Here is a 25,088-nt window from a genome sequence, read left to right on the forward strand (position 1 = left end):
AAGGATAGCTGCCACACTGATGGTAAAATATTTAACGTGAAAAAGCTACAAGCCAAGGCTAAAGTGGTGGTGGAGGAGAGGTTGTACATTACTTGTTGTTTGCAGATAATTGTACACTCAGTGCAGCCTCTGAGGTTGAGGTGCAACAAAGAATAGATCAATTCTCTGCTGCTTGTGCTAATTTGGCCTAACAGTTAACACCAAGAAAACACAGGTGCTCCACCAGCCAGGACCACACCATCCACACTAGCCGGGGCAGTGAGGTGGTGCAGTGGATAGAGCACCAGTGCAGCAGTCAGGAGGACCTGAGTTCAAATCACACCTCAGACACTTGACACTCACTAGCTGTGTGACCTTGGGCAAGTCACTTAACCCCAATTGCCTCATCCTGGGTGATCTCCAGTCATCCTGGTGAATATCTGGTCACTGGATTCAGATGGCTCTGGAGGAGAAGTGAGGCTGGTGACCTACACAGCCCTCCCTCACTCAAAACAAAGTCAAGTGCAAGTCATGTCATTATTTCTCTGATGGCATGGTCTTCTTCAGCAATGATGGACAAACACACACCACGCCATCCATATGTGGAACCATCAGTTACAGAAAATGGAGAAATTTTTATTGCTGTGGGATAAGTTCACTTATCTTGGCAGTATACTTTGCAAGGATGTACATATAGATGAAAAGATTGACTCATGATTTGCTAGACCTAGCACTATATTCTCTGAAGTGTGGATGAGAAGAGGTATTAGACTGACTACCAAACTGAAGGTCTACAGAGCTTTTGTGCCTGATTTATTGTTGTATGCCTGAACTAGATAACATGCCAGTTCCATGCCAAGAAACTGAATGACTCCCATTTGAATTGTCTTAGGAAGATTCTGAAGATCACCCGGCAAGATAAGGTACCAGATATCAAAGTCCTTTCTCGAGCTGAACTGCCAAGCATTCAAACTCTACTGTAGAGAAGTGCAACCCAAAAGGGCTGGTCATGTTTGCTTCCCTAAAAGACTTCTATGGAGAACTCACACAAAGCAAGGACCCACAGTGAAGTGGTGGGGAGAAAAAGTGATATAAGGACATTCTCAAGATCTTTACGGAGAACTTTGATATTGTTGGCGAGATAAGGAAATGGAAGACACTGACAGGACCGTCTAGTATGGTTTGTCCACATTAAAGAAGCTGCTGTTCTATACAAGCAGAAAATTGTAGTAGCTTAAAAGAAATGTGAGATGTGTAAATTTAGAGATATCTCCACTCCAAGTGTTCACAGGGACTATTTATGCTGGACCTGTGGTAGAGCCTTCCAAACTTAGATTGATCTAGTCAGCCACAGTCGGACACACTGCACCTTGACCCCAGCATAGTGAGATCATGTTGGTCCTCTTTGAGAAGAAAGGACAGCCAACCAATCTGCTCAACCATTGTGGACCATCTCAAGGTTCAGACTTCTAATAATAATATTTTAAAACGCATAAAATAAAAGATTTACAAAGGAAATCAGTTTCAGTAAAATAATGTCATAAAAATACTTCTTAAAAACAAGGTCACAAAGGTTAAAGATTTCTATTACTAACAACAACAGCTAGCATTTCTGTAGTGTCTCCCATGTTCAGTTGTAGTGCGGAGTGCTTTACGAATAGCATCTCCTGTGATCCTCACAATACCACAAGGACATAGGTATTGTTACTGTACTATTTTATAGAGGAGGAAGCTGAGACAGAAAGGTTGAGTAACTTGCCAAAGGCCCCACAGCCAGGAAGTAGCTGAGACCAGATTTGAACTCTGATTTACCTGACTTCAGGCCCGGCATGCTAACCATGGGGCCACCTGCTGCATACTGTTTCTAATATAGAAAATGGGTTATTTTTCTGCTTTAAGACAGTAAAGGAGCTTTGTGTTGGCCCATGCTATCAGATTAGTTACATAACTATAGGATTTTCTGAAAAGTTTTTGATGTTCAGGGGCTGATGGTACCACTTACTAGACATGATTTTGGGCAAATCACTTTCCTCAAATGAAATCTCTTCCTCCATAAAATGAGAATCACACTGGCTGCTTGAGTGTTATCACAGGATTATTGTGAAAGTCAGGTATGGAAGCCCTTTATGACTGAGGTCTCACAAATAGGAAAGCCTCCTCAGAACCATTTTTAGGATTCTGGTGATCATTAGTAGAGTTAGTAAGCAAGGTGACCATTGTGGCCACCTTGTATAAGTATGATGAATATGTTAGTAAGGAACTTACCATCATGGTGGTGATGACATTTTGTTAGTGGCAATCATAGTTATTACTTTATATTTTTATAATGCTTTATAATCTTTAAAGTGTTTTCACATCTGCGATCTCATTTGGTCCTCATGATAACCCAGGGAGTGGAATAGGATAGATATTATTCCCATTTCATTGATGAATACAACTGGCATTTTGAAATTACCATGTAGTGGTAAATTGAGTAGGTGATTTATCCAAGGTAACCCATTTGCTACTAAGGTGTGTAATTGACATTTGAACCTCCATTAGGTGTGGAATCTTTTGGGGAATAACAACTATTGGTATTATTACTGCCATTGTGGAACTAACAAAAACTATTACCACCTTATCACTATATCAGATTTTACTGTTTACAAGTGTTCAATAAGGCAAAGCAGTTATTTTAGCTTGTTGATAACTGGTCTTTCCAAGAAGGAATATCATTTCTAAATGTAATAGCTATTTTCCGATTGTTCTTTGGGGAAATTGTCTCACAGATATAGTATTTTAATATAGATTTGTTTTTATCCACGGTTTATCCCCTATGTCATCTCTTATCTAAAATTTGTAATCTTATTTACACATCAGTCAGCTGAAACTCTCTGGTGGCATCTTGGGGGCATTACTCCACTGGGCGTTTTTTCAGTTCCATCAGGAAGTCCCTTTTCCTGCAAGGTTACTTACATTTTTATTTGCTCACACATATTTCTAGGGTACTGTCAATACAAAATTCTTGCATGCTTCCCTGATAAGCTGTGAAGGGGTGGGATGGGGAATGCATAACAATGTTTTTTTGCAGATTATCACCAGTGTTATGTATTGGTTTTGCTCTGCAGACAAAAATAGCTTATTTAGCATAATTAATTTTATAATAATCTATTTCCCTGTTTTAGATTCCCTGAAATTATGGATTGCCCACCTGTGTTCTGAGAGAAGTTTAGCATGTGGTTTTCTAGAGATACCACCACAGGGACTGGATGTATTGTAGATCTGGCTTTAGGAGTGGGAAGGTAAGAGCACCTTTTACTTTCCCATTTGTGGCATCATCGGATTCTTCCCCTTTAATTGGTTCCATGTTCCCTTTATGTTTTGTTGATGCTATAATACTGCACCCTACTGGACATTAAGGCATTTCCTGAAGTGAGAAGCGAGAAGTGGCATTTTATGGACGAATATTTAGCCAGCTGGACAAATTTTTATGGTCCTTAACCCCAGTCATGAAAGGATCAGTAGAAAACAAGTGCCAACCTGTAATCATTATGATGCTCCACGGCTCTTGTTAATATGTTGGCATAAATGTTTTAGTTACAGGTCCAGAGTTCTTCACAGTTTTGTGTGAAGGGTGGTGGTGGTGTGATGAGGATGAGGAGGAGGATGATGATAGTGGTGATGAAGCAATAGAGAACTCTAACCTTTGAATTTCGTAGTCCATATTATTAAAAACATCCCAAAATAGAATACATACATTGAAAGCTGTAGGGTACAACTCAGGTTTCTTTTCCCCTGTTAGTGAATATACGCACATTTGGTATTAGCTCTTCTTTAATAGTTTCAGGCTCCTTTGCTTTGTGTCTATCCAGGGTAGACATTTTCAAAAGGATTCACAATAATGAATTTCTGCTTTAATGGGACCTATTTTGAATGAGACATCCTGTGTTCCATTTAATGCAGTGTGACTTTAAATGGGGCTTGTTTTATATGTCCACCCTATAATTTGGCTATCATGTTGTCTACTCTGTGCAATGAACTGTATTTACATAAAGTGAGTATGGGTTGGAGAACAACTGTAGTGTCTGTTGCTGACCTGCCACACTCTTACATTGTTTTCCCATGTCCTAAGCTCACTTAAAATGTATAAAGCTGCTCCTTTGAAAAAGTCTATTTCCACCCATTTTGAACTGCAGAATGCCATGTGAATACAGTCTTGCCTATGTAAAAACTTAAAACTAACTGTTCAGAAATACTAACGTGAAGGCAGTTTTGTGTACTAAATTACCTGAAAATAACTTTATTATATTGATTTTTTAAAATGAAAGAGGCAAAGTTAAATAAAAGAAGCAAAGGACTGGCAGGATTTCAGTCACTTTTTTTCTTCTTCAGAGATTTGTTCTTTTCTGGAAAGACCATTCTAAATTAGCACTTTAGGGAGCAAGACCTGATTAAGTTTCCTTAATTCAGGGATCTTGAAAATACATTGTATACTTAGAATTTTGAAAATTTTAAATACATAACATGAAAAGAAAACTGGTTTTGAACAAAAGGAGGATGGGTCTTTCTCTGTTAATGAAATATGTAGTAGCTATTATTTGAGAAAAGTTCACATATGTTTTCTACTTTTTAACAAGAATTATTTTATGTTAAAATATGCATCGTAATATCTTTTCACATAGTTTAGTGTTTGTTTTTAATGGCATTTGAAATAGGTTTGATCTCCTATAAGAGAGATTTGTTAAGAAATATTTTCTGATCATAACAATTGTTGAATACCAGAAAAGATTACAAAGAAAGTAGATACAACTTTCTTTTCCTTAAGTCTTTAAGATTAGGGTAGATGAATGTGTCCTTTGAGGGTTTGATTTTAGTTTTTCATGAATGATGTACTTTTAAAGGTTTTTCCAATCTTATGATCCAGTTATTTAATAAGATATTATTAGTTAATTAATAATTATTATTAAGCTATTAAGATATTAACTTTTCAAATAAAGGCTTAATATAACAAATATTTAGTTTATTCCATTGCCTAATTCATTCTACATGGCACTAATCAGAATAGGATTTCATATTTTTGAAATTTAAAATCAAATCTCCTCATATAAGAAAGTTGTCACTTGAGAGTTCATTTAATAAGTATGTGAAAGTATGATTTACAAATCTGAAATAAGAATGAATTGCAGTTAACAGTTACTTAGGCCATCCATCTAATGTGCTTTTGAAGGTATTGTAACCTGACTGAAGCCCTCCCAAATGATTACGCTCCCATTTGCACAGTTCAGCTATTTAAGAGTTTGTCACACTTAAAGGAAGGTCCCAGTTATGTGGAGATAATCTCTTTTTTAAACTATTTCCAGGATAAAGGCTATAGTTTCAGAATATTGTTGTCCAGCATACCGATATGAAACCAGTATGTAATAATGTCATGTGAGTTACTGTAAACTTCTCATTAATTTTGAATTGTTGAGAAATAAGATCTATGAATTTTTAAAACCAAAACTTAGTTTTTTACCTATCAGTTAATAATTTTTGATTGGACTCTTTCTAAAATGCATTTTTTCATTTGTTCTTTGATAACGCATTTGATAATTCAAGGCTACCAGTAATAGTTATTGAGAAGTAGTAGTAGTAGTTATTGATGATGAGCTTTTATTAGTTTATTGAGATGTTCAGAATTTTTCTATTTTCTATTTTTCTATTTTCTCCTCTACTAAATGACTACATCATACTCTGCTTCCGTAGTTTTTCTGTTTTCCTTTATGGAATTTTTTCCTATTGTTTATTATTAGAGGTCACTTATTTTTGCTATCTTTGTGTGCTGCTGTTACCTAATCTGTCTTATTTTATATAATGAGGAAGTGAGGAAGGAGAATTGCTATACCTCTACTTTGGAGTCATGATGTTAAGCTTTGTGACAGCTGTTAATCATTTAAAGGACCTTTTGCACAAATTTCTAGGCTAACAGTGATATTTCAGGTAGTTGAAGTCAGAAGTCTGACTTTGGAGAAGAGAATCTCCATCCATAAATTAATTGAATATACTGATGTGCCCCTTCTTTTAGAATACCAGATATCTGACTTTATGAAATAGATATTATTGGCTTTTATTAACATTGTCAGATGTAAGTTCTTTTAATAGCTCACAATCTGGGAGTAGAGCTTGGACATGTAAAATTTATCTGTTAACTTAGTTGGCACTGAAAACAAATATCTTAAATTGATAGACAAATAGTTCACCAAATTTGATTTTAGAAATTTAGTGATTGAATAAGGTGAGATACATTTGTTGTCCCACTTCCTGTAAAGTCCTGAACATGAATTTAAAACAAAAAAATCTGTTGGTAATAGTTCACAACCAAAGTTGGAAAAGGAAGCATACTATTCCTGGGCCAACATAGACATCATTGATCATATTGTCTCATTATAAAGATTTTTTTTTCCTTTGGACCTCTTTGGTTTTTTAATTTAATAAATCAAGCAAATTGGTGAGAATTTTCCTGGGGAGGAAAAGTCTGGATGCTTTTAATAAAGTGAAGTGTTTTTTTTAATTGACATATTAATAACATTTTTCAGGTGTAAAGAGAATTCTGTGTTCCCGTCTAACATTTTTTAAACCTTTAGAGTTTTTGTTTTTGCTTTTTAAGACTTTGGTGTCTCTTTCTCATTCAGCTCAACCTGATAGCCACAGGAATTTTGACCTACTCTGTGTCCAGTCTGGACCAGTTTGCCCTACTGGGCAACCTGGTGGCCTTCCAAGGGCTCACCATATTGATGCTGAACTTTGTGTGGAGCATCTAATAAGTTAGCTCACTTGGTTTAATAGATGGAGTAGGCTCTGGTAGACTTGGAATCAGGAAGACTCCTCTTCCTGAATTAAAATCTGGCATCAGACAATGACTAGCTGTGTGATTCTGAGCAAGTCACCCTGTTTGCCTCAGTTTTCTCATCTGTAAAATGAGCTGGAGAAGGAAATGGCAAATCACTCCAGTATCTCTGCCAAGAAAATCTCAAATGGGGTCACAGAGAGTTGGACGTGACTGAACAAGAGCTCAGAACTCCTGAGTTACAGATATCCACTAGCCTACTCACCCTCCTTGGTGTAATTGGAATTTTAACTGTGAGCTACCATGCCTGGCTTGGCTTTTTTTTAAAAAATAAAGATTGCATTACCTAGATTTATTTGTATTTGAATTAGATTTACAGAGTTTATCTGGATTTTATGATGAGTGAAATAATCAGTTACTGTATTATCAGTTTCTTCCTAATGTGATACCTTTCCTCCAAGTTCCTTTTAATATCTCTTGGTAGTGTAAAATCATTATTATAGACAAAAAACAATGTTAGCATATAGTCAACTAAGAAAGGATAAGACTACAGGGTATTATTTTACCAACTACCAGAAAATTTCATCCAATTTTGAACAATTTTTTCTTTTCCTGCTTCCTATTTTCATTAAGCTTGTGAGTGTGTATGTGTGTGTGTGAGTGTGTGTGTGTGTGTGTGTGTGTGTATAAAATGTATTTTGAGGGTAGTGGAAGCAAGTGTACAAATAACTTAATTCAAAGAAAAATATGATTTTTACCATAACAGGGATATAAAATTCTTAGGAGAGCAATAGATAGGATCAAAACAATTGCTGTGATTTTTCTTTAAAAAAATACTTTGAGCATCTGAACATGTTTTACTGACCTATTCATATTGAACTATTGTGTATTTTTTTTATTCCAACCATGTGAAAGCTGACTCAAAGAAGTTCTCTAAGTAAATTTCCTCAAGTAATAACTACTCATATTGATGTTGAGCTTTGAGGTATATAAAGTGTTTTCCTCACATACTTATATACATGTTACATTCCATTTTATAGCTGAGAAAACTGAGGCTTTGAGATGTTTGATGGCTTGATTATGAGCACATATGGTGCCAAGGTATAATTCAAACCAATCTCTTGGACTTTGAGGCCAACACGCTTTCGTGTTTTCTCTCAAATACCATACTGTAGGAAAGAGATTGGTTAATAGATTCATGAGGAAAACATTGATGATTCCTGAGATATATCCTTTTGATATTGTAAAAACTGGTGCATTAGTGATTTACTCTTACCTTCTTCCCTTCATTGATTACCAGTTCATCCTGCCTGCTATGGAGGAAAAAGTTGGTCAAAGAGGACTTTCTAAAATAACTAATCACATAATATTTTTAGTAGCATTTGAATAAAAAGACCTTGACTTAGGAGACATAAAATCTTTTCAAATATTCATGTGTTCAATGTTTCTAATTGCTTCTACCAGTCAAAGTTCATTCAAGTTGTTCTATTTTTATGAGAATTTCCTAAACTGATTGAAATCTACAAATAAAAAAACCTATCTTCTTAAACAAGTTTATGAAACTGTTACTGAAAGAATGTGAATATTTGACAATTTTACTAGCATTAAAATTAGTTTTAAAGTTTGTTTTTAAATACTTTTCGGCATGCCCATCCATTTGTATGTAAACCATATATATTAATAGCAATTATTTTTGTATTTCCAGACCTAGTAAAGATCATAAGTTTCTTACAGGAGAGTATTGTAATCTGTTGTTTGCTGTGCAGTGAATAAGAAATGATTTTGTTTTGGCATTTTGTTTATTGTCATTCTTAGCATATATGATTTACATCATCTGACACTGTATACATTTATTTTTTACATTTAAATTTTATCATTTGAATAATTTCCTCATTTCAGGTGATTTTGGTGTCTCGTCACTATGCAGAAATTGAAAGAGGTGATGTACTTCAGTACTCAGATTTCCTCACCTATTATTATGTCAGCAGCATTTTTGACTTAAAACATCAAATTAAATAACAATATTTTATGCTGGCTTTTATTTTAGTTCATGCATTTAAAAACTGAAAATCAGATAAAAGATAGTTTCAAAATAAATTCAGTATATTATTTATGAGTGGAGCAACACATTAGCATCAGGTTCACAATAGATCATATCGCTTTTATTCCATCTTACAAGCTTAGCAGCACAAACAGAATAATCAACATATTATTTGGCTGTCATCTGCTGAACAGAAAGCAGAGATCACAAGGAGGTTCTCCCTAGCTGTGGTGATGGCCTTTTTGTTCCAAGCCCCCATCTGGGAGGGCCGTGGTGTGTTATCATATGGAACGCGGGCTTTTCTGTAATCTGCTTAGCTGCACTGCAGTTGGAATCTTCATTCCATGTTTGTGTAATTTATAATTTTAATGAGACCACGGCTCTTGTGGGCTTTGAAATATATTAAAAGCTCTTTTGTGCATATGCTTTGTTCTTGCTTAATAGGCTCAGTGTATTTAAAACTGATGAATTTTGATTCATGGATTTGGACGTCTGGGGATTAACTTAGACTGAATATCATTGCACTCATCTATTGATGTTTAAAAAGTTGTTTTTTTAATACTTGTAACCATAAGAAGGAAAGAATTTATAGAAATTTTAAATACTAGGAAATAATGAAATGGCCTTACTAATTTAAATTTTGTTCTTCTACCATACTTAACATTAGTCTTGAGATCATTTCAGGTAATTATTGTAAAGCAGTAATTGTGAAAAAGCAACCCTTCCATGATTTGAAATCCTAAATATTATTGCATATATGGGAATCATGTTGGTGATAGGAGAGGGAAAAAGAAAGTGGTAGTACAAACTTTTGGTATTTATTAATGTGAATAAATCTTATGGTTCATGTTTTTGTAATTCCCAAATAATAGATCCTGGAATCAAATAGGTAAATGTTCAGTTTTTTTAAATGGTTTATAGTTTTTCTGTGGTTAATGATTGAATAATTTATTTCATTAAAGGATTTATTAATAGAGGATATAATGGTAAGGAATTAGAAAACCATCTTAATTTATAACATTAAAATAATACTTGGAAATTTTTTAAAAACCTGAAATCCTTTCATTTTATTAAATATTTATAGACTGTAATTAATATCTTATCACAGAATCTTATAGTTTGAAAGGACCTCAGAGACTAATCTAATCATTATAGACTTTATTTTAATGTTTTATAATGTTATATATATGTAATGCTATACAGCATTTTTACAGAAATTAGATTTTGTATTATAGGCCTACTTTGAGCCATACAGGGTGCTTGAGATTGTCAAGTTATGCAGATTCATGCCTGCTTTAGAACTGTAATTTGAGGATACTTCTTTGTTGAATAATATGTAGAACCTATGTTAGTTGTATTGAATTTATTTAAGGATGTGAATCTGACGTTATTTAGAAATTTGTTTTGAGTAAGTGGCAGTGCTTGGGCCATCATTTTCTCATGAAGCAAAAGAAGCAAATTACAGACAAATAAGGATGAAATCATCCTGGTTTTCAGTTTTCTTCATTGTTTGTTAGATATGTATCATAATAATTTGATTTTCCATAATGACTCCCTACTTCAGTTCCACTGTTAGTTATAAGGTTCAATTAGTTTTGTTCAACTGTTCTTATGGCATGTATATATGTCATTGAATTATTTTACACAGTATAAAACAAAATTCTACTCATGATCAGGCAGTTCATTTTCTTTCTTTCTCATTCTTTATTTGCTGTTGCTTTTCAGGGGTTGAATTGTTATACGTATAATTCTAATGGGATAGAGAATGGAATAGAAACCAGACGTGTGATTTCATTGGTATCGACCAGGGAACTGACTCCCTAGTGAGGAAACTCTCTTTGCCAGTGCAGGACACACCTGCTCTACAAGTTTGAGTATTAGAGAATGGCCTAGAGCAAGAGGGGAAGGGGCTTGTTCCTTGTCGTAGAGCCATTGTGTATCGGGGACAGGACTTGGACTAGGGGCTTCCTGGATCCTATATCCACTTGTCCACATTGTCTCTCAGTAGCATAGAATAATACATGTTTACACAGCATTGTAAGTTTTGCAAAGCACTTTCCTAAAACACCACTGTGAGATGGGTTATTTTTATCTCCAGTTTTCATTCGAGGAGGCTGAAGCGCATAGAGTTTATAGATTTTGCCCATGCACACAGGTCAGTTGACGCCAAGTCCAGTGTTCTAGCCACCATCCCATGATGCTGCTTCAGTTTTGTTCATATTTTAAAATCAGTACTGCAATAATATAATAAAAGCCAAGAAATTCTCAGTATTATCAGAAAGGGCTTAACTATGTGAAGTCAAAAGTCTTGTCTTTTAATATAGTAGAAAACTGAGGGTTTTTTAAATTCACTACATCATTTTCTGCTATAACTAGTATTTTTCTTTCAAAGGTTGGTGATATAACCAGTTCTAAATGAATTGTCAGTGATGTCATCAATCAGCAACTATTTCTTAAGTGCTAATGTGCTAGGTGTTGAAGATAACAAACACAAGAATAAAGTATTGCCTGCTCTCAAGATTTCATTTTATTGAGAGTGACAACGTATTGGGAGAAAAGATTTTTAGAGGTGGAGGTGAGAAGGGAGTACCACAGGAAATCGACCATTGCAAAGGCACAGAGATGGGAAATGGGATCTGCCATACAATGTGTGAGGAACAGAGAACAGACCAGTTTTGCTGGATCAAAGAATGAAGGAAGGTCAAGCACCATGTTCTCCACAAGGCCTTTCCTGACCCCCTTCCACTGCTAGAGTCTTCCCTTCACAAACCTTGTCCTTAATTAATTTGCATGTTTGCATTTATTTGAATATGTTTGTATCCTCTTGTTTATCTGTATTATGTAGCACATTATACACACACACACACACACACACACACACACACACACACATATATCTTTAAATCCCATTAGAAGAATTTAGATTACTCTCAGTTAACTGATAAACTTTTTTTATTTTAAAGTACCTGTGTATGTAGCTGTAACGAGAAGCTACAGAGGATTAGATAAAGTGTTGTTTCTTGGTCTCAAGGAGTTTAGCATCTGGGAGGGACCTAGAAACAAGCATAGATAGCTGGAATATACAGTACTTCCTGTTAAGTGCAAAACAAAGAGAGCTTTTATGAATACTCATTCTTTTCTGGGGTTTAGGGGAGATCTCCCTCAGTCCCCCTCAAGAAGTTTATATTCCTAATGGGGGAAAACAAGTCAAATGAAATGAAGAAGCATTTCTTAAGCACTTCCTATGTATGTCCTAGGCATAGAATGCTGGAAATCCAAGTCCAAACCAAAAGAAAGAAAGACAACAGTTTACATTCTGACATGCAAAGATAGCACATAAAAGGACTCTAGGGTTGGGGATGAGAAAGGAGTCTTCCTGGAGGAAATCTACAGTAGGGCCTGGAGCAGAATGAAGACATGGCCAAGTGGGGCACTTTTCTTAAAGTAGAGGTCCTGGGAGGAGCTGGCTGGTCACATAGGACAGAGGGCACCTCCAGGACACTCATTACACACAAGAGAGACAGACCTTTTAAGGTGAATGTAGCAGCAGTAGGAGGAGAGGAGGAGCTGGAAGATAGAGTTTGAACTGAGTCCTGAAGGAAGCCAGAGACAAAGAGGGAGACGATTCCCGGCATGGAAAGCAGCCAGTGAGAATACAGAGTCCCAAGAGATAGCAAGAGGGCCAGCAACACTAGATGGTAGACTGTGGGGAGAGGTATTGGGAAGACAGGCAGGAAAAAAGTTGTGAAGGGCTTTAAATGCCAGAGTATTTTATATTCAATCCTGGAGGTAATAGGGAGCCACTGTAGTTTATTGAGCAGGAAGGGATAATTTGGTCAGATCTGTAATTTAGGAATCACTCTGGCAGCTTAGCAAAGGATGTGTTAGAGCAGAGAGAGATGAGACAGCCAGACCAGCAAGAAGCCCATGGCATTAGTCCAGGCATGAGGTGATCAAGGCCTGCTCCAAAAAGTGATAGTTTTGGAGGGAGTACAAAACAAGAAGCTGTGTAAGGGCTGAGAGGAGAAGGTTGTTACTGATACCAACACAGGTTTATGAGACTATTGAAGAGTGAATTACTTTGATAACTAAATAAGGCAATCTGTGGTCTTCTTGATATACTTATGCTTCCAATGGGGGGTGGAGGGAGAGGAACACACCAATCACAGGCTTTCCAAATTTTCCTCTTATTAGAAAGTCATATATTTCCGTTAATCCTGTACACAGGGACAAACCCAAACTTACTGAGATCTTTCTCTACTTCTTTTAATAGATGAGTGAATTAAATTTAACATTTGAAGATGAAGAAACATACTTCCTTTTAGTTGGAGTAGTTGGGATCCCAGATGTGACATCACATAGAATCAATGCATTGATCAGTTTTGTTTGTTTTTATTCTTCATTACTAGGAAGGAGTCAGATTACATATAGTGGGAAATAATGGTGGCATTAAAAAACAAAATGCATCCTGGAAATTCAGAAAAAAATAAGTGTTTAAATTTAAATGTTAAATTTGAGTATGCAGTTTGTTAGATGTTTAGAATTAAGTGCTTTGTTACATCTAAGCTATTTAGTTTTCTGAAAAAATATTTCAGTAGTCTGGAAATATTTGACAAACCAATGAAAAATCATCAGTTATAAAATGTCTGCTACGTTTCAAGCAGTGTACTAGGTTCTGGAGTACAAAGATGAAACTTGAAAGAGCCTCCACTCTTAAATAGCTTGGAGTTTAGTTGAAGCGTTTGATGAAGGCTCATTGAATTTGGAGGCTGAAAACTTAAATTCAAGACCTAGTTCCCAAATTTTACTTGTAGGAAGTGTAACAGGATAAATCATTTAACTCTCTGAGTCATATGTATAAAATGGAGTAATCATATTTAAACTATGTTACTTTACAGAACTGTTGTGAGGAAGGTAATTTAACAAGGACTTTGTGTGTTATTTTTAGAGAATGAACAACATTCCTAAATAATTTTAAGTGTGTTCAGTTTGGAGATTGGGATATGTATTAATGTTAAGAGAATTTTATATACTCATTCAATGAATTTTGTTCACTGCTAGGTTGGAGGAAGAGAAGTTCTACAGATCCATTCTTATAACCAGTTGATGCATCAAGTCAAATTCAAATGGCATATCAAAATTAATAGAACTTTTTTTACTTACCTTATTTTTCCTCATAGTAATTTCCTAATGGTGGCTGATAAAGAAATATCTGTCTCATGTGTTTTGTTAGCAATGTATAGTGTTTTTTTATAGCATTTCTGTTTGCATAGCTGACATGTTCCTTCCCCTATTAGTGATTCATTTTTTAAATCTGTAAAATTGTTATGCTTGTCACCTGACTCCTGAGTACTTCTTTGTATTGTTATAAAAAAGTTCCATCATCATTATGATAGGGTGATTACATAAAGTGCATCTCACTTTATCCAAGAAATGTATTATTATAAAATTCTGTCCATAATAATTTTTTGTGTGTTTCAATAATACTTGAAATCACACTTTTAATCACATGCTGGGACAGAATGTGCCATTTAAAAGACATCAGTTCTTCACTAAATTACCAAACATCTTTTTAAAAATCTAACAAAAATATCTTCCCCCCCTTCAATTTTTTTTTTTTTGTATGTTGATAAAATCTTGGTTTTTGTGTATTCTGTTTGCTTATTGCCTACATCTTATAGATAGGTTATTTTAAAGATAGGATTACATAGTACAGATTTCTATCAAAATTCCATAGACTTGTCTAGGGTATCAAAAACTGAACTATAAAATATCCTATGTTATTTCTAAATATAGGAATTTATTAATTCAGCAATATGCTTAAAATAGATAGTTAAGAATTACAGAATAGAAAATACATTAGATTTTAATTTGTTCAATAATTTCAAAATTAGATTAAAAAGATCAGGAAGATTACGATAATATATTCACTGGAAGTATATCTACGACCTTAAAAATGCATTCCATTAAGGTAGAATCGATCCCCTTAAGCATGCTTTTATTAACAGACAAAATGAGAATGGCATGAGGCGTTAATTTTTTAAGGTTTCCAAATTATGAGGAACTACATGATTTTGATTACATTCATATATTTTACATATCTTGTTTTCTTTTACTTATCTACATTTTTATTGACTTCTCACTGTTACTACTACATTTAAAATGTTGGCCCAGAATGTTATACTGCCTTTTAAACAATGCCACTAGTTCCTGGGAGATGATAAATCCATCCATTGATTTCCTAATTTTATTATGTACACAGTCAATTGTAATCCAAGATTACAGCAAACAAGATGTTAATTTCTAGACATAATCTATGTACATTTCAATTACAGAGCATGATGGTTATAGAAGCCTGGAATAAAAAAGAGAATAACATTTGTGCTATCCTCACAGGAGCTGTCAGTGAAAGTTGTAATAGGGGATTTAGGAATCTGGAAATGGCCGACTAATTTATGTGAATCTATTTGATTTCAGCCAGAAAGCCCAAGCTTTTTTGCCTCTCTGCTGCATATTGCAGAGCACCGGCTAACTATAGAAAACCAGGCGGGTGCATATGGATACTCCCTTGATATCATTCACTTGCTGTGTAATCTTATTATGCAAAGTTCTAATCTTCACCTAGAATGAATGCCTCTGGGTCAGAATATAGTCATATCAGGGTTGTGGAGGTCATGTTTTGTGATCCTTAGCTTATTCTTCTAAGTAGGGCTGGGATTTAAAGGGTATTCCCCAGACACTAGCAGAGATAGACAGCAGAACCTGCTGCCTTTTTGGAAGACAAGACCAACATGAGGTCCCTGGTAGGATTAAACTTGATTTGTAGCTGTAGGATTTTTTAACAGATGTATTATTGGACAGGGAATAGGGGGCCACCAGCGCAGCAAAATTGGATGGCGATTGGCATTCTCAGGGAGTCCGCTGGCTGCTAAAACAGCAGCTGCATGTGGATTTGACTTCTTTCAGGTGAAGCGACTTCCAGTCATTTGGAAAGGATGGGATGAAAAGGAACCTTGGTGATAATTTTGATGTCTGCAAGATTTAGTACCAGTGTAATGGGATTATCGGTAACACCTTCACTGCAGAAAAAGCCACCTGGCGCTATAACTGGCAGTGACTGAGAACTAATCCTTTCCCATCTCTTGGATGTCATTCATGAAGCTCAAAGTGATTTCTACCCTGCTAGCTGTGATTAATTTTATAACTCCACCCCCCCCCAAAATCAAGTGATCAAGGCAAAGAATATGTAGAAAAAAGTTAGCCAAGTATTGTATTGTGCCATCTAATTTTTGCCAGATGTAATCTTTGCTGTTCTTAAAACATACTATTAAATGCAAGAGAAAGGGACTTACAGTATCTTTCTTATATACTTTACCTTCCGATTCAAAATGAAACAGTAATTGTCATTAATGGAGATCATTTGTAACTATATGTAAAATTTTAAGAAGTTTTGTACAGTGATAATGATAAATCTATTATTTGAACAAATCATGGTGCCTGTGGAAATAAGGGTTATAATTTAATTATTTGTTTTTAATATGCATATTGAGGAGGGAGGGATGGAATCAATAAATGTTCACATAGCATTGGACTACAAATATTTTACTGGATCCTCACATCAAACCTGTGATGAAGGTGCTATTACTATCCTCATTTTACAGTTGAGGAAACAGAGGCAAACAGTGGTTAAGCAACTTGCCTAGGTCACACAGCTAGTAAGTATCTCAAACCAAATTTGAGCTCAGGTCTTCCGGACTCCAGGCCCAGTGCTTAAATTCACTTCACCGCGAGTTTTTTTATTAATATGATTTACAGCATGTGAATAATTTTACATCTGAAAACTTAGTTATCATTTTGATAATGTAACTGAAAATGCTGATGTAAAAGAGTGTTTTTTTCCCTCAGATGTCTTTTAAAAAACATTATGTACAAAGAGACTGAAGTGGTAATATAAATACCCCAAGATTTGCCATGATCAATTAATTGTTGGTTCGTAGTTAAATTTTCTTTTTCCCAAATAAGTATAGATTCAGTAATTTAGTATAGTATTGCAGCATTTAGGTTATTGATGTTACTTAACATTTGATCCTAAATAAAAACTTTATCAAATAATTTTATTTAGTTGTCAGTTATTTTATTATCTATCTTACATATTATAGAATTATTATACATATACAATAAATGCAGTCATAAAATGAAGTGAAATTATCCCACCCATCAGGTAAATGTCACGCCACATAAATATCAGTGCTACCAAGATGATTAGCCTTGTTAATAGTTCTAAAATATTTACTTACAGAAGTTGATTTTATACTCTCATCCTGGCATAGGGGTAGATATTTGGAGTTGGAAGGGACCTAAGAAGCCATCTCGTCCAGTACCTTTATTTTATATATGAGAAAAGTTAGGCTCATTAATTTTGAAACTTGCCCAAGGTCATAAATTTTCTTCTTTGCTAAATGTCAATGACCTCAATGCATTGGGAGTAAGTAGGTAACACAGTGGATAGAACACTGGACCGGAAATCACTAGACCTGAGTTCTAATCCAGCCTCAGACATGTGGTAGCTGAGGCCTTGGGTGAGTCACTTACCCTCTGTTTGCCTCAGTTTACTCAGTTGTAAAATAGAATAGTAATAGTACCTTTCTCTCTGAGTTGTGGGGATTAAGTGAAATCATATTGATAAAGCACTTTGCAAACCTTAAAGTGCTACAAAATACTAATTTATTCACTTTCAGATTAAGAGCAAATAGCATTTTGTGTTCATGCACTGTCATTTGAATGATGTACTTTCTTGCTGCCATTCGTGAACAAAACGTTTGAAAACAACATATGGACAAAATATTTATTTTTAATTCAGTATTAATACTTTGAAAAAGCATGCATCCTTTTGCATTTGCTTTTATGTACATGTGTATACTTGATTCATGCACATATAAGGTATTCTAATAAGATATGCTTGATTGACATAAGTCTGAAATGATCTCAGCTGTCAAAGTTAGCATCGCTGTTGCACTTCTCATCTGTTTGGTTCCAGATTACTTTGTTTCCAAGGGTTGCAGTTTGTTGCCAAGAGGCAGTTAGGGGCACAGAGCACTGGGCTTAAAGTCAGGAATACCTGACTGGCCTCAGACACACATTAGCTGTGTGACCCTGGGCAAGTCACTTAACCTCTCTTTGCCTTAATCCACTGGAGAAGAAAATGACAAATCACTGCAGTATCTTTGCCACGAAAACCCTATAGCATTGGTGTGCTGTGGTCCCTGGAGTTGCAAAGAGTGCGCCATGACCGTATAACTGAACTCCAACAACAGAACTTGTTGCCACATAAAGAAAGAAGGAAATAATTACCAAGTTCCTATTATGTACCAGGCCCTATGCTAAGTGCTTTACAGTTGATCCTCCCATGAAGTAGATGTTCTTAAAGTAATACCCATTTTACATTTGAAAAACAGGGGCAGATGGAGGTTAAGTGACTTGTCTCAGCTGGTTGATTGTTGTCCTTTGTCTTCCAAGAGGACCAAAATGACATCACCATAATAAAGTGAAGTTTCAGTGTATCCGACTGTGGCTGATCAGACCAATAGGAGCTCGGAATGCTCTACCACAGATTGGGCACAGATAGTCTGTGTGAATATTTGAGGTAGATATCCCAAATTTGTGCATCCTTTGTTTACTTTGTGCTGTCTCAGTTCTGCTTTACTCAAAGAGCACAGCACCTTTTCTGATGTGGGCACATCATGCTGATCGGTTCTATGCCAGTGTCTCCCACATTGCACAGTCAAATCCAAAGTTCTTGAGAGAGACCTTGAGAATTGTCCTTGTATCGTTTCTTCTGGCCACCATGTGATTGCCTGCCCCATGCAAGTTCTCCACAAAATAGTCTTTTTGGCAGGTGTGCATTTTGCATTTGAACAGTGTGACCAGCCCATCGGAGTTGCACTCTCTGAAGCATAGTGTGAATACTTGGCAGTTGAGGAGCAAGGACTTCAGTGTCTGGCACCTTATCCTGCCAGGTGATCCTCAGAATCTTTCTAAGACAGTTCAAGTGGAAACAATTCAGTTTCCTGGTATGGTGCTGGTAGACTGTCCATGTTTCACAAGAATATTACAATGAGGTCAGCACCTCAGCTACTAAATGTCTAAAGCTAGATTTGAACTCAGATCTAACTGACTTCAGAACCAGTGCTCTATCCACTGTGCCAAATTGGTGCCATTTAGTAGTAAATAGAGAGTGCCTAACCTCTGCTGCACTTTATGTGAAAATATTTGTGCAGTTCCAATCCAAGACTGAGTCATTCAGATATTTGTAGATTGAAAAAAAATTGTGGACTATGCAATATCTACTATTATTACAGTAATTTTCAAAGAACCTACAATATTTTTATTGCAGAGTTTTTTTATGTTCAATTTATAGTCTTAGTATAATTTCCTGTAGAAGTTACTATCAATATTTAGTTACATTGATTTTTTTTAACAGAACACTTACTATGTCAAAACACAGGGTTCACAGTGTTTTAAAATAATAAATAAATTGTTTATCTCAGAAAAGCTAAAACCACAAGTGATATGACCCAGGTTTGTGGATGTAGAAATATCTATTTTTTTTGGAGACAAAAAAAAGTATCATTTCAAAATGTTCTTTTAACTTGGTTATTTTTTGCTTTTCTGCCTTTTAAGAAGACACAAAAGTTATACTGTTCTTTCATCAGAGATAAATCTTTTCTTTTTTTTATTATTATTTTGTTTCCAGTGTTCTACAATCACTTCCATATATCTTAGATTTTTCCCCTCCCTTCCCCACTTCCTCCCACCTCACCACTCCCTCCCTGAGACAGCATACAGTTTTATATAGGTTCTACACATACATTCCTATTTTCACCTTAGTCATATTGCATAGAAGAATTAAAATGAATGGGAGAAATCATAAAACAAACCAAAATCTAATACAAAAGAAAATGTGAACTGCTTCATTCCATGATCGAATAGTTCCTTCCCTGGATGTAGAAGGCATTTTGCCTAAAGAGACCATTGGGAATTTTTTAAGTCCTTGCATTGCAATAAAGTTCCAAATCTACCTACCAGAAAAAACTCTCACACGCTGTGGTCGTTGCTGTGCACATAGTTCTCCTGGTTCTGCTCCTTTCACTCAGCATCAGATCATGTAAGTCCTTCCAGGCCTCTCTGAAGTCTTCTTGTTCATCATTTCTTATGGTGCAATAGTACTCCATTACATTTATATACCATAATTTATTCAACCATTCCCCAATTGATGGGCATCCCCTTGATTTCCAGTTTTTGGCCACCACAAAGTGTGCTTTTATAAATATTTTTGTGCATGTGGGTGGGACCCTTTCCCATTTTTACGATCTCTTGGGGATATTGCTAGAAGCGATATTGCTGGGTCAAAGATATTGCTGGGTCAAAAGGTATGCTCATTTTTGTAGCCCTTGGGCATAGTTCCAAATTTCTCTTCAGAATGGTTGGATCAGCTCACAGCTCCACCAACAATAAATCAGTGTCCCAACTCTCCCACAGCTTCTCTAACATGTATCATCTTCCTGTTTTGTCATGTTGCCCAAGCTGATAGGTGTGATGTGGTACCTCAGAGTTGTTTTGATTTGCATCTCTCTAATGAATAGTGATTTAGAGCATTTTTTCATATGACTATAGATAGCTTTAATTTCTTTCTCTGAAAACTGCCTGTTCATATCTTTTGACCATTTATCAATTGGGGAATGACTTGTGTTCTTGTACATTTGACTCAGTTCTCTATATGTTCTAGAAATGAGGCCTTTATCACAGACAAAAATTCTTTTCCAGTTTTCTGCTTCCCTCCTAATCTTGGTTGCATTGGGTTTGGTTATGCAAAAAGGTTTCAGTTTAATATAATCAAAATTGTCCATTTTGCACTTCGTAATGGTTTGTATGTCTTGTTTAGTCAAAAAATTCTTCCCTTCTCCATAAATCTGATAAATACACTATTCCTTGCTCCACTGGTTTGTTTATAGTATCAGTCTTTACACCTAGATCATGTATCCATTTGGACTTTATTCTTGTGTACAGTGTCAGACATTGGTCTATGCCTAGTTTCTGCCACACTGTTATCCAATTTTCCCAGCAATTTTTGTCAAACAGTGAGTTTTTGTCCCAGAAGCTGGGGTCCTTGAGTTTATCAAACAGTAGACTGCTATATTCATTGATTACTGTGTCTTGAGTACCTAACAAAGATGTCTTTTCTAATTATTTATAGCCACTTATATACCAAATGATTTTTATCAGAATAAATTCTAAGTGCAACTATTTGATATTCATCTGTGCTCTCCTTTGAATGATGTACTTTTTTTTTGCAGATATTAATGTGTTCATGAACAAAACATTTAACACCTTATTTATAATTTTTAAGAAGTATGACTCAATTTTCTCTTAAAACAGGAGCCCTTAACCTTGTTTGTAATTAACCTCTTTGATAATCTGGTGAAAAACCAAGGATCTCTTCTCAAAATAACGGGATTAAATGCATAAAATTAACACAAATAAAAAAAAATCAATTATACTGAACTTCATTTATCAAAATATATTTTTAAAAAACCCAAGTTCATGGACCCCAGGTTAAGATCCTGTGAACCTAGACCAATATAAAGTGATTCCTTGAGAATTTCTTGTTTTCTTTACCATGTGAGCTTCTTGAGGGCAAGGACTGTTTTTTTGCCTTTCTTTATATCCTCTGTTTTGGTGAAGTCCAAACATAGTGGACATAGTGGGTCCTTGATAAATACTTGTTGGCCTGACTAAAGAGTTTAGTCTTTTTCTGATGTATCAATGGAATTTTTTTTTGAGGACTTGTTACTGTACTCTGCAAGGTAGGAATGAAAGAATTTGTAATTGAATATTAATCTGATGAATAAAGTACTGTCAGAATAACAGGTTCACTAATGAAGACAGAAAATTACCCTTTTTTTTAGAAGTTCACTGTCATCATTTTCCTTGTTATGTTCTTCCTAAAGTAGAAACTCCATTTTCCCATTAAAACCCTTCTTTTTCTAATCCCCAGCCTAGCTTTCCAAGTCTTAACATACATCACCAAACCAAACTGGCTTACTTTCTGTTCTTCATGTACTACTTTCCATCTCTTGTCTGCATTTTTGCACAGGTTTTTCTCATGCTTGAAATGCACAACCTCCACCCCTCTGAATCTGAAGACTTCCCTAGCATCCTTGAGAATCCAAGTGAAGGTCCACTTGCTGCATGAGCTTTTCTCTGATACCCCCAGCTACTGGAACTTCCCCCTCCCAAATGACTGTCTTTCATGAGAAAAAACCCCAAAATCAGAAGTAGTTTTTAGAAAGAAATTTATTAGATCGGAAAGAAGGTGTGACTCCTTCTTGTCCAAGCTCTGGAAGGTTTACGTTATGTAGAATTTAGACAAGAAGACCTTTGCAAGAACTACTAGAGAAGTCACTTAAAAGCAAGGTAGATTGAGGTGGATATCAGTAAATATAAACATTCAGTATAATTTGAGTGAAGCCCAAACACAAGGGAATCCAAAATACAAGCTTAAATGGACTCAAAGCATAATGTTTAGGGTAGATCCAAGATCTGAGGGAACCGCAAATCCCTTAACACTTTCTCCAGGAGTCCTGAAGAGTTACTGAGAGCTGGGTAACATTCTGGATTCAAACAGTCTCTAGATACATAAAGTTAGATTTAAACAATATAATAATTTAAAAGTTTTCTGAATAGTATAAAACTTATTTTCTTGTTACCTTATTTAATTTATTTATATTTTGTATTTACTGATGGGATAGATATTGTTTCCACTGCTAAAACACAAGCCCATTGAAGACAGAGACTATTTCATTCTTGTGGTTATGTACCCATTGCCTATTACAGTGCATGGCTGATAGTAGTCACTTCATGCATGCCTTTTAAGTAAATTAGAACAAAATCTTTTATTTTTCTATTTTAGAAAGAAGTAATTATTTAGTTAATTCCTATATTTTAGTTGGCACAGTGGTTAAATCACAGTAAAAACTTATTATAATATTTATCAAAAATACTTTATATGAGATGTCATATCCCTTAAAATCGTGGGAAGCCTTTAAAAATGAATATTTTTCTTAATCTTTAGCAGCATATTGTATTATAGACATTCTGCTCTGGCTGAAAATAATTCATTTTGCTTTTGTAGCTTATGTCATATGATAAGAAATTGTTCTGTTTTTTCTTAACACAATTTTAGCCCACTTTCTCCTTTAAAAGAAAGAATCTCTGGGGCATCTAGGTGATACAGTGGATAGACCACCAGCTTTGGAGTCAGAAGGATGTAAAGTTCAAATCCAGCATCAGACACTAGCTATGTGATCCTGGGCAAGTCACTTAACCCTGATTGCCTCCAAAAATAAAATAAAAGAGAGGATTTTTTATAGCCATTTTGAGCCCATATTTTTTAAAGGAGAATGCATGAGTAGAAAGTTCTAATTTGTTTTTTCCCTTTACTAGCTTGGGAAATAATCATGTGTGTGAGCTTATGGTCCTGAGTAGCAGAACTCTGTCTGGATGATGTCTTGCAGCATTAGAACCAAGTACCTAAATATTTGTCACAGGTGCTGCTGTGAGTACAGCTCTACTCTATGATTTGCCAATTTTAATACAAATCTTCCTTTTCCAACATTGCTTAAGTATTCCATTTCAACTTCTCTTATCTAGGGTGTCAGATTTGCATTGTCTGGAACAATTCCTCTACAGGTGTCTCTTCCCTTTTTACTTGAGAGTTGGATCAGCTTTTAAGGGAGGAAGCTCCAAAGTAGTTTGAGAATCTTCATGCTCCATTTTTTTTTTTTTTACAAAGAACATTTTTCTTCTGCCTGACTGCCACCTTAAATCTTCTTTCCTGTCCATCAGATTCATAATTTGGAGGGTCTTTTTTAAACAATTTGTATTTTCTTTTCAGATATAGATCTTTCCTTTCAACCCTTTAGAGCCTTCCTTTGGAATAAAGAATCACAAAGAAAGAAAAATGCAGTTCAGTAAACTAAGCAACACATCAGTTGTGTTTGAGAGTAAATGCAGTGTTTCACACCATAGTTCCTCAATCTCTGCAAAGGAGAGGTTCGTCAAAGAACCTTTAGAAAACATAACGGGAGAAACCATTTGAACAGTACTTTTATATTTTATTTAAAGATCAAGCTCCATTTTAACCTACCGGTTTGATAAGTTGAGGAGAATGTTTCCTCATAAACATTTGGTGGGGGTGAGACAGAAGTGTGGACTTGAGGGGTAAAAAGGCTTTATGGTTCCGTTGAGTGCTGGGTGGGAGTTAAGGCTTCTCGGTGAATCAGGACTGTCATGTGATGTTGGGTGGTACAAAGACAGCATCATTTCGTTTTGAAGCAGTCTTTAGCTGAGTGGAAGCAATATTATATGGCAGCTCAGACTGATCTGAATGTTGGCAGAGCACTAAGTGATTCACAATCCAGTTTCAGCTTTTCATGATGAGTGCCGTATGGCTCAGGTATGCTCTACTAATACATTGTTTCTAACAGGAGAAAAGTACTCTATTTTCGTTTCTAAATACAATATCCATTTTCTTGTTCTTAGTGTCAAGTGCCCTCATTCTCAGAGGTAGCATCTCTATTGCACTTCAGGGTTTTTTCTCATTCTTTCTTCACTTTTATGCTTCAAACAGTAAAGTGCATGCTCTTCAATATACAGAAGGAATTATGGTAATTCTAGTAATAGAAATGCTCATTTTAACTAGCATAGCAGGTAAAGTTCATTTTTGGTTGATTTATAAGGTTTTTTGTAATACTACACATTAATTTTCAAAGTATGAATTCTATTTGTAAATCTGCATAAGTTTTAAAACATAAGTCATCGGTTCAGGGGTAGTATATTTTGTTTTCACTTTACGTGGGTCTTTAATTTACTAATTATTCATCACTTAATTAGAAAGTTTTCAAATATTACAGTAACCTAGAATCATATTTCTGGGAATACATTAAGGTCTCTCTGTTCATTCCTTTGGTGCATTGCTTAGTTTACAAACAATAACCACCACCAAAGAGTAGACCCTAAGGTCCTTGGGGGCAGGTTCCATGTCTTTTTCACCTTTGTGATCTTCACAGTATCTAGTACAGTGGCTGACATATAATAGAACTCCAGTAAAAATCTGTTGAATATTTAAAGTTCTTGAAGACTGTGAATGGAAGAGGGATTAGATTTGAACTGTTTGATCCTTGAGGGCAGCATCTAGAGCAAGTG

At 35.4% G+C, this 25,088-nt stretch overlaps 1 protein-coding gene across 6 annotated transcripts in view; it reads left to right on the top strand.

Moving 5' to 3' along the window:
* The window catches only part of IMMP1L (inner mitochondrial membrane peptidase subunit 1), a 114,238-nt gene that overhangs the window by 47,124 nt on the left and 42,026 nt on the right, over positions 1–25,088 (top strand). For all 6 annotated transcript variants that reach the window (XM_072619260.1, XM_072619259.1, XM_072619256.1 and 3 more), the window contains one exon: positions 3,144–3,260. In XM_072619260.1, the coding sequence (XP_072475361.1) occupies positions 3,228–3,260 (33 nt within the window). In that variant the 5' untranslated portion in view covers positions 3,144–3,227. The remainder of the gene's footprint in view (positions 1–3,143; positions 3,261–25,088) is intronic.

Source organism: Notamacropus eugenii, chromosome 6 (genome assembly GCF_028372415.1).
Source record: "Notamacropus eugenii isolate mMacEug1 chromosome 6, mMacEug1.pri_v2, whole genome shotgun sequence".
Lineage (NCBI taxonomy): Eukaryota > Metazoa > Chordata > Mammalia > Diprotodontia > Macropodidae > Notamacropus > Notamacropus eugenii.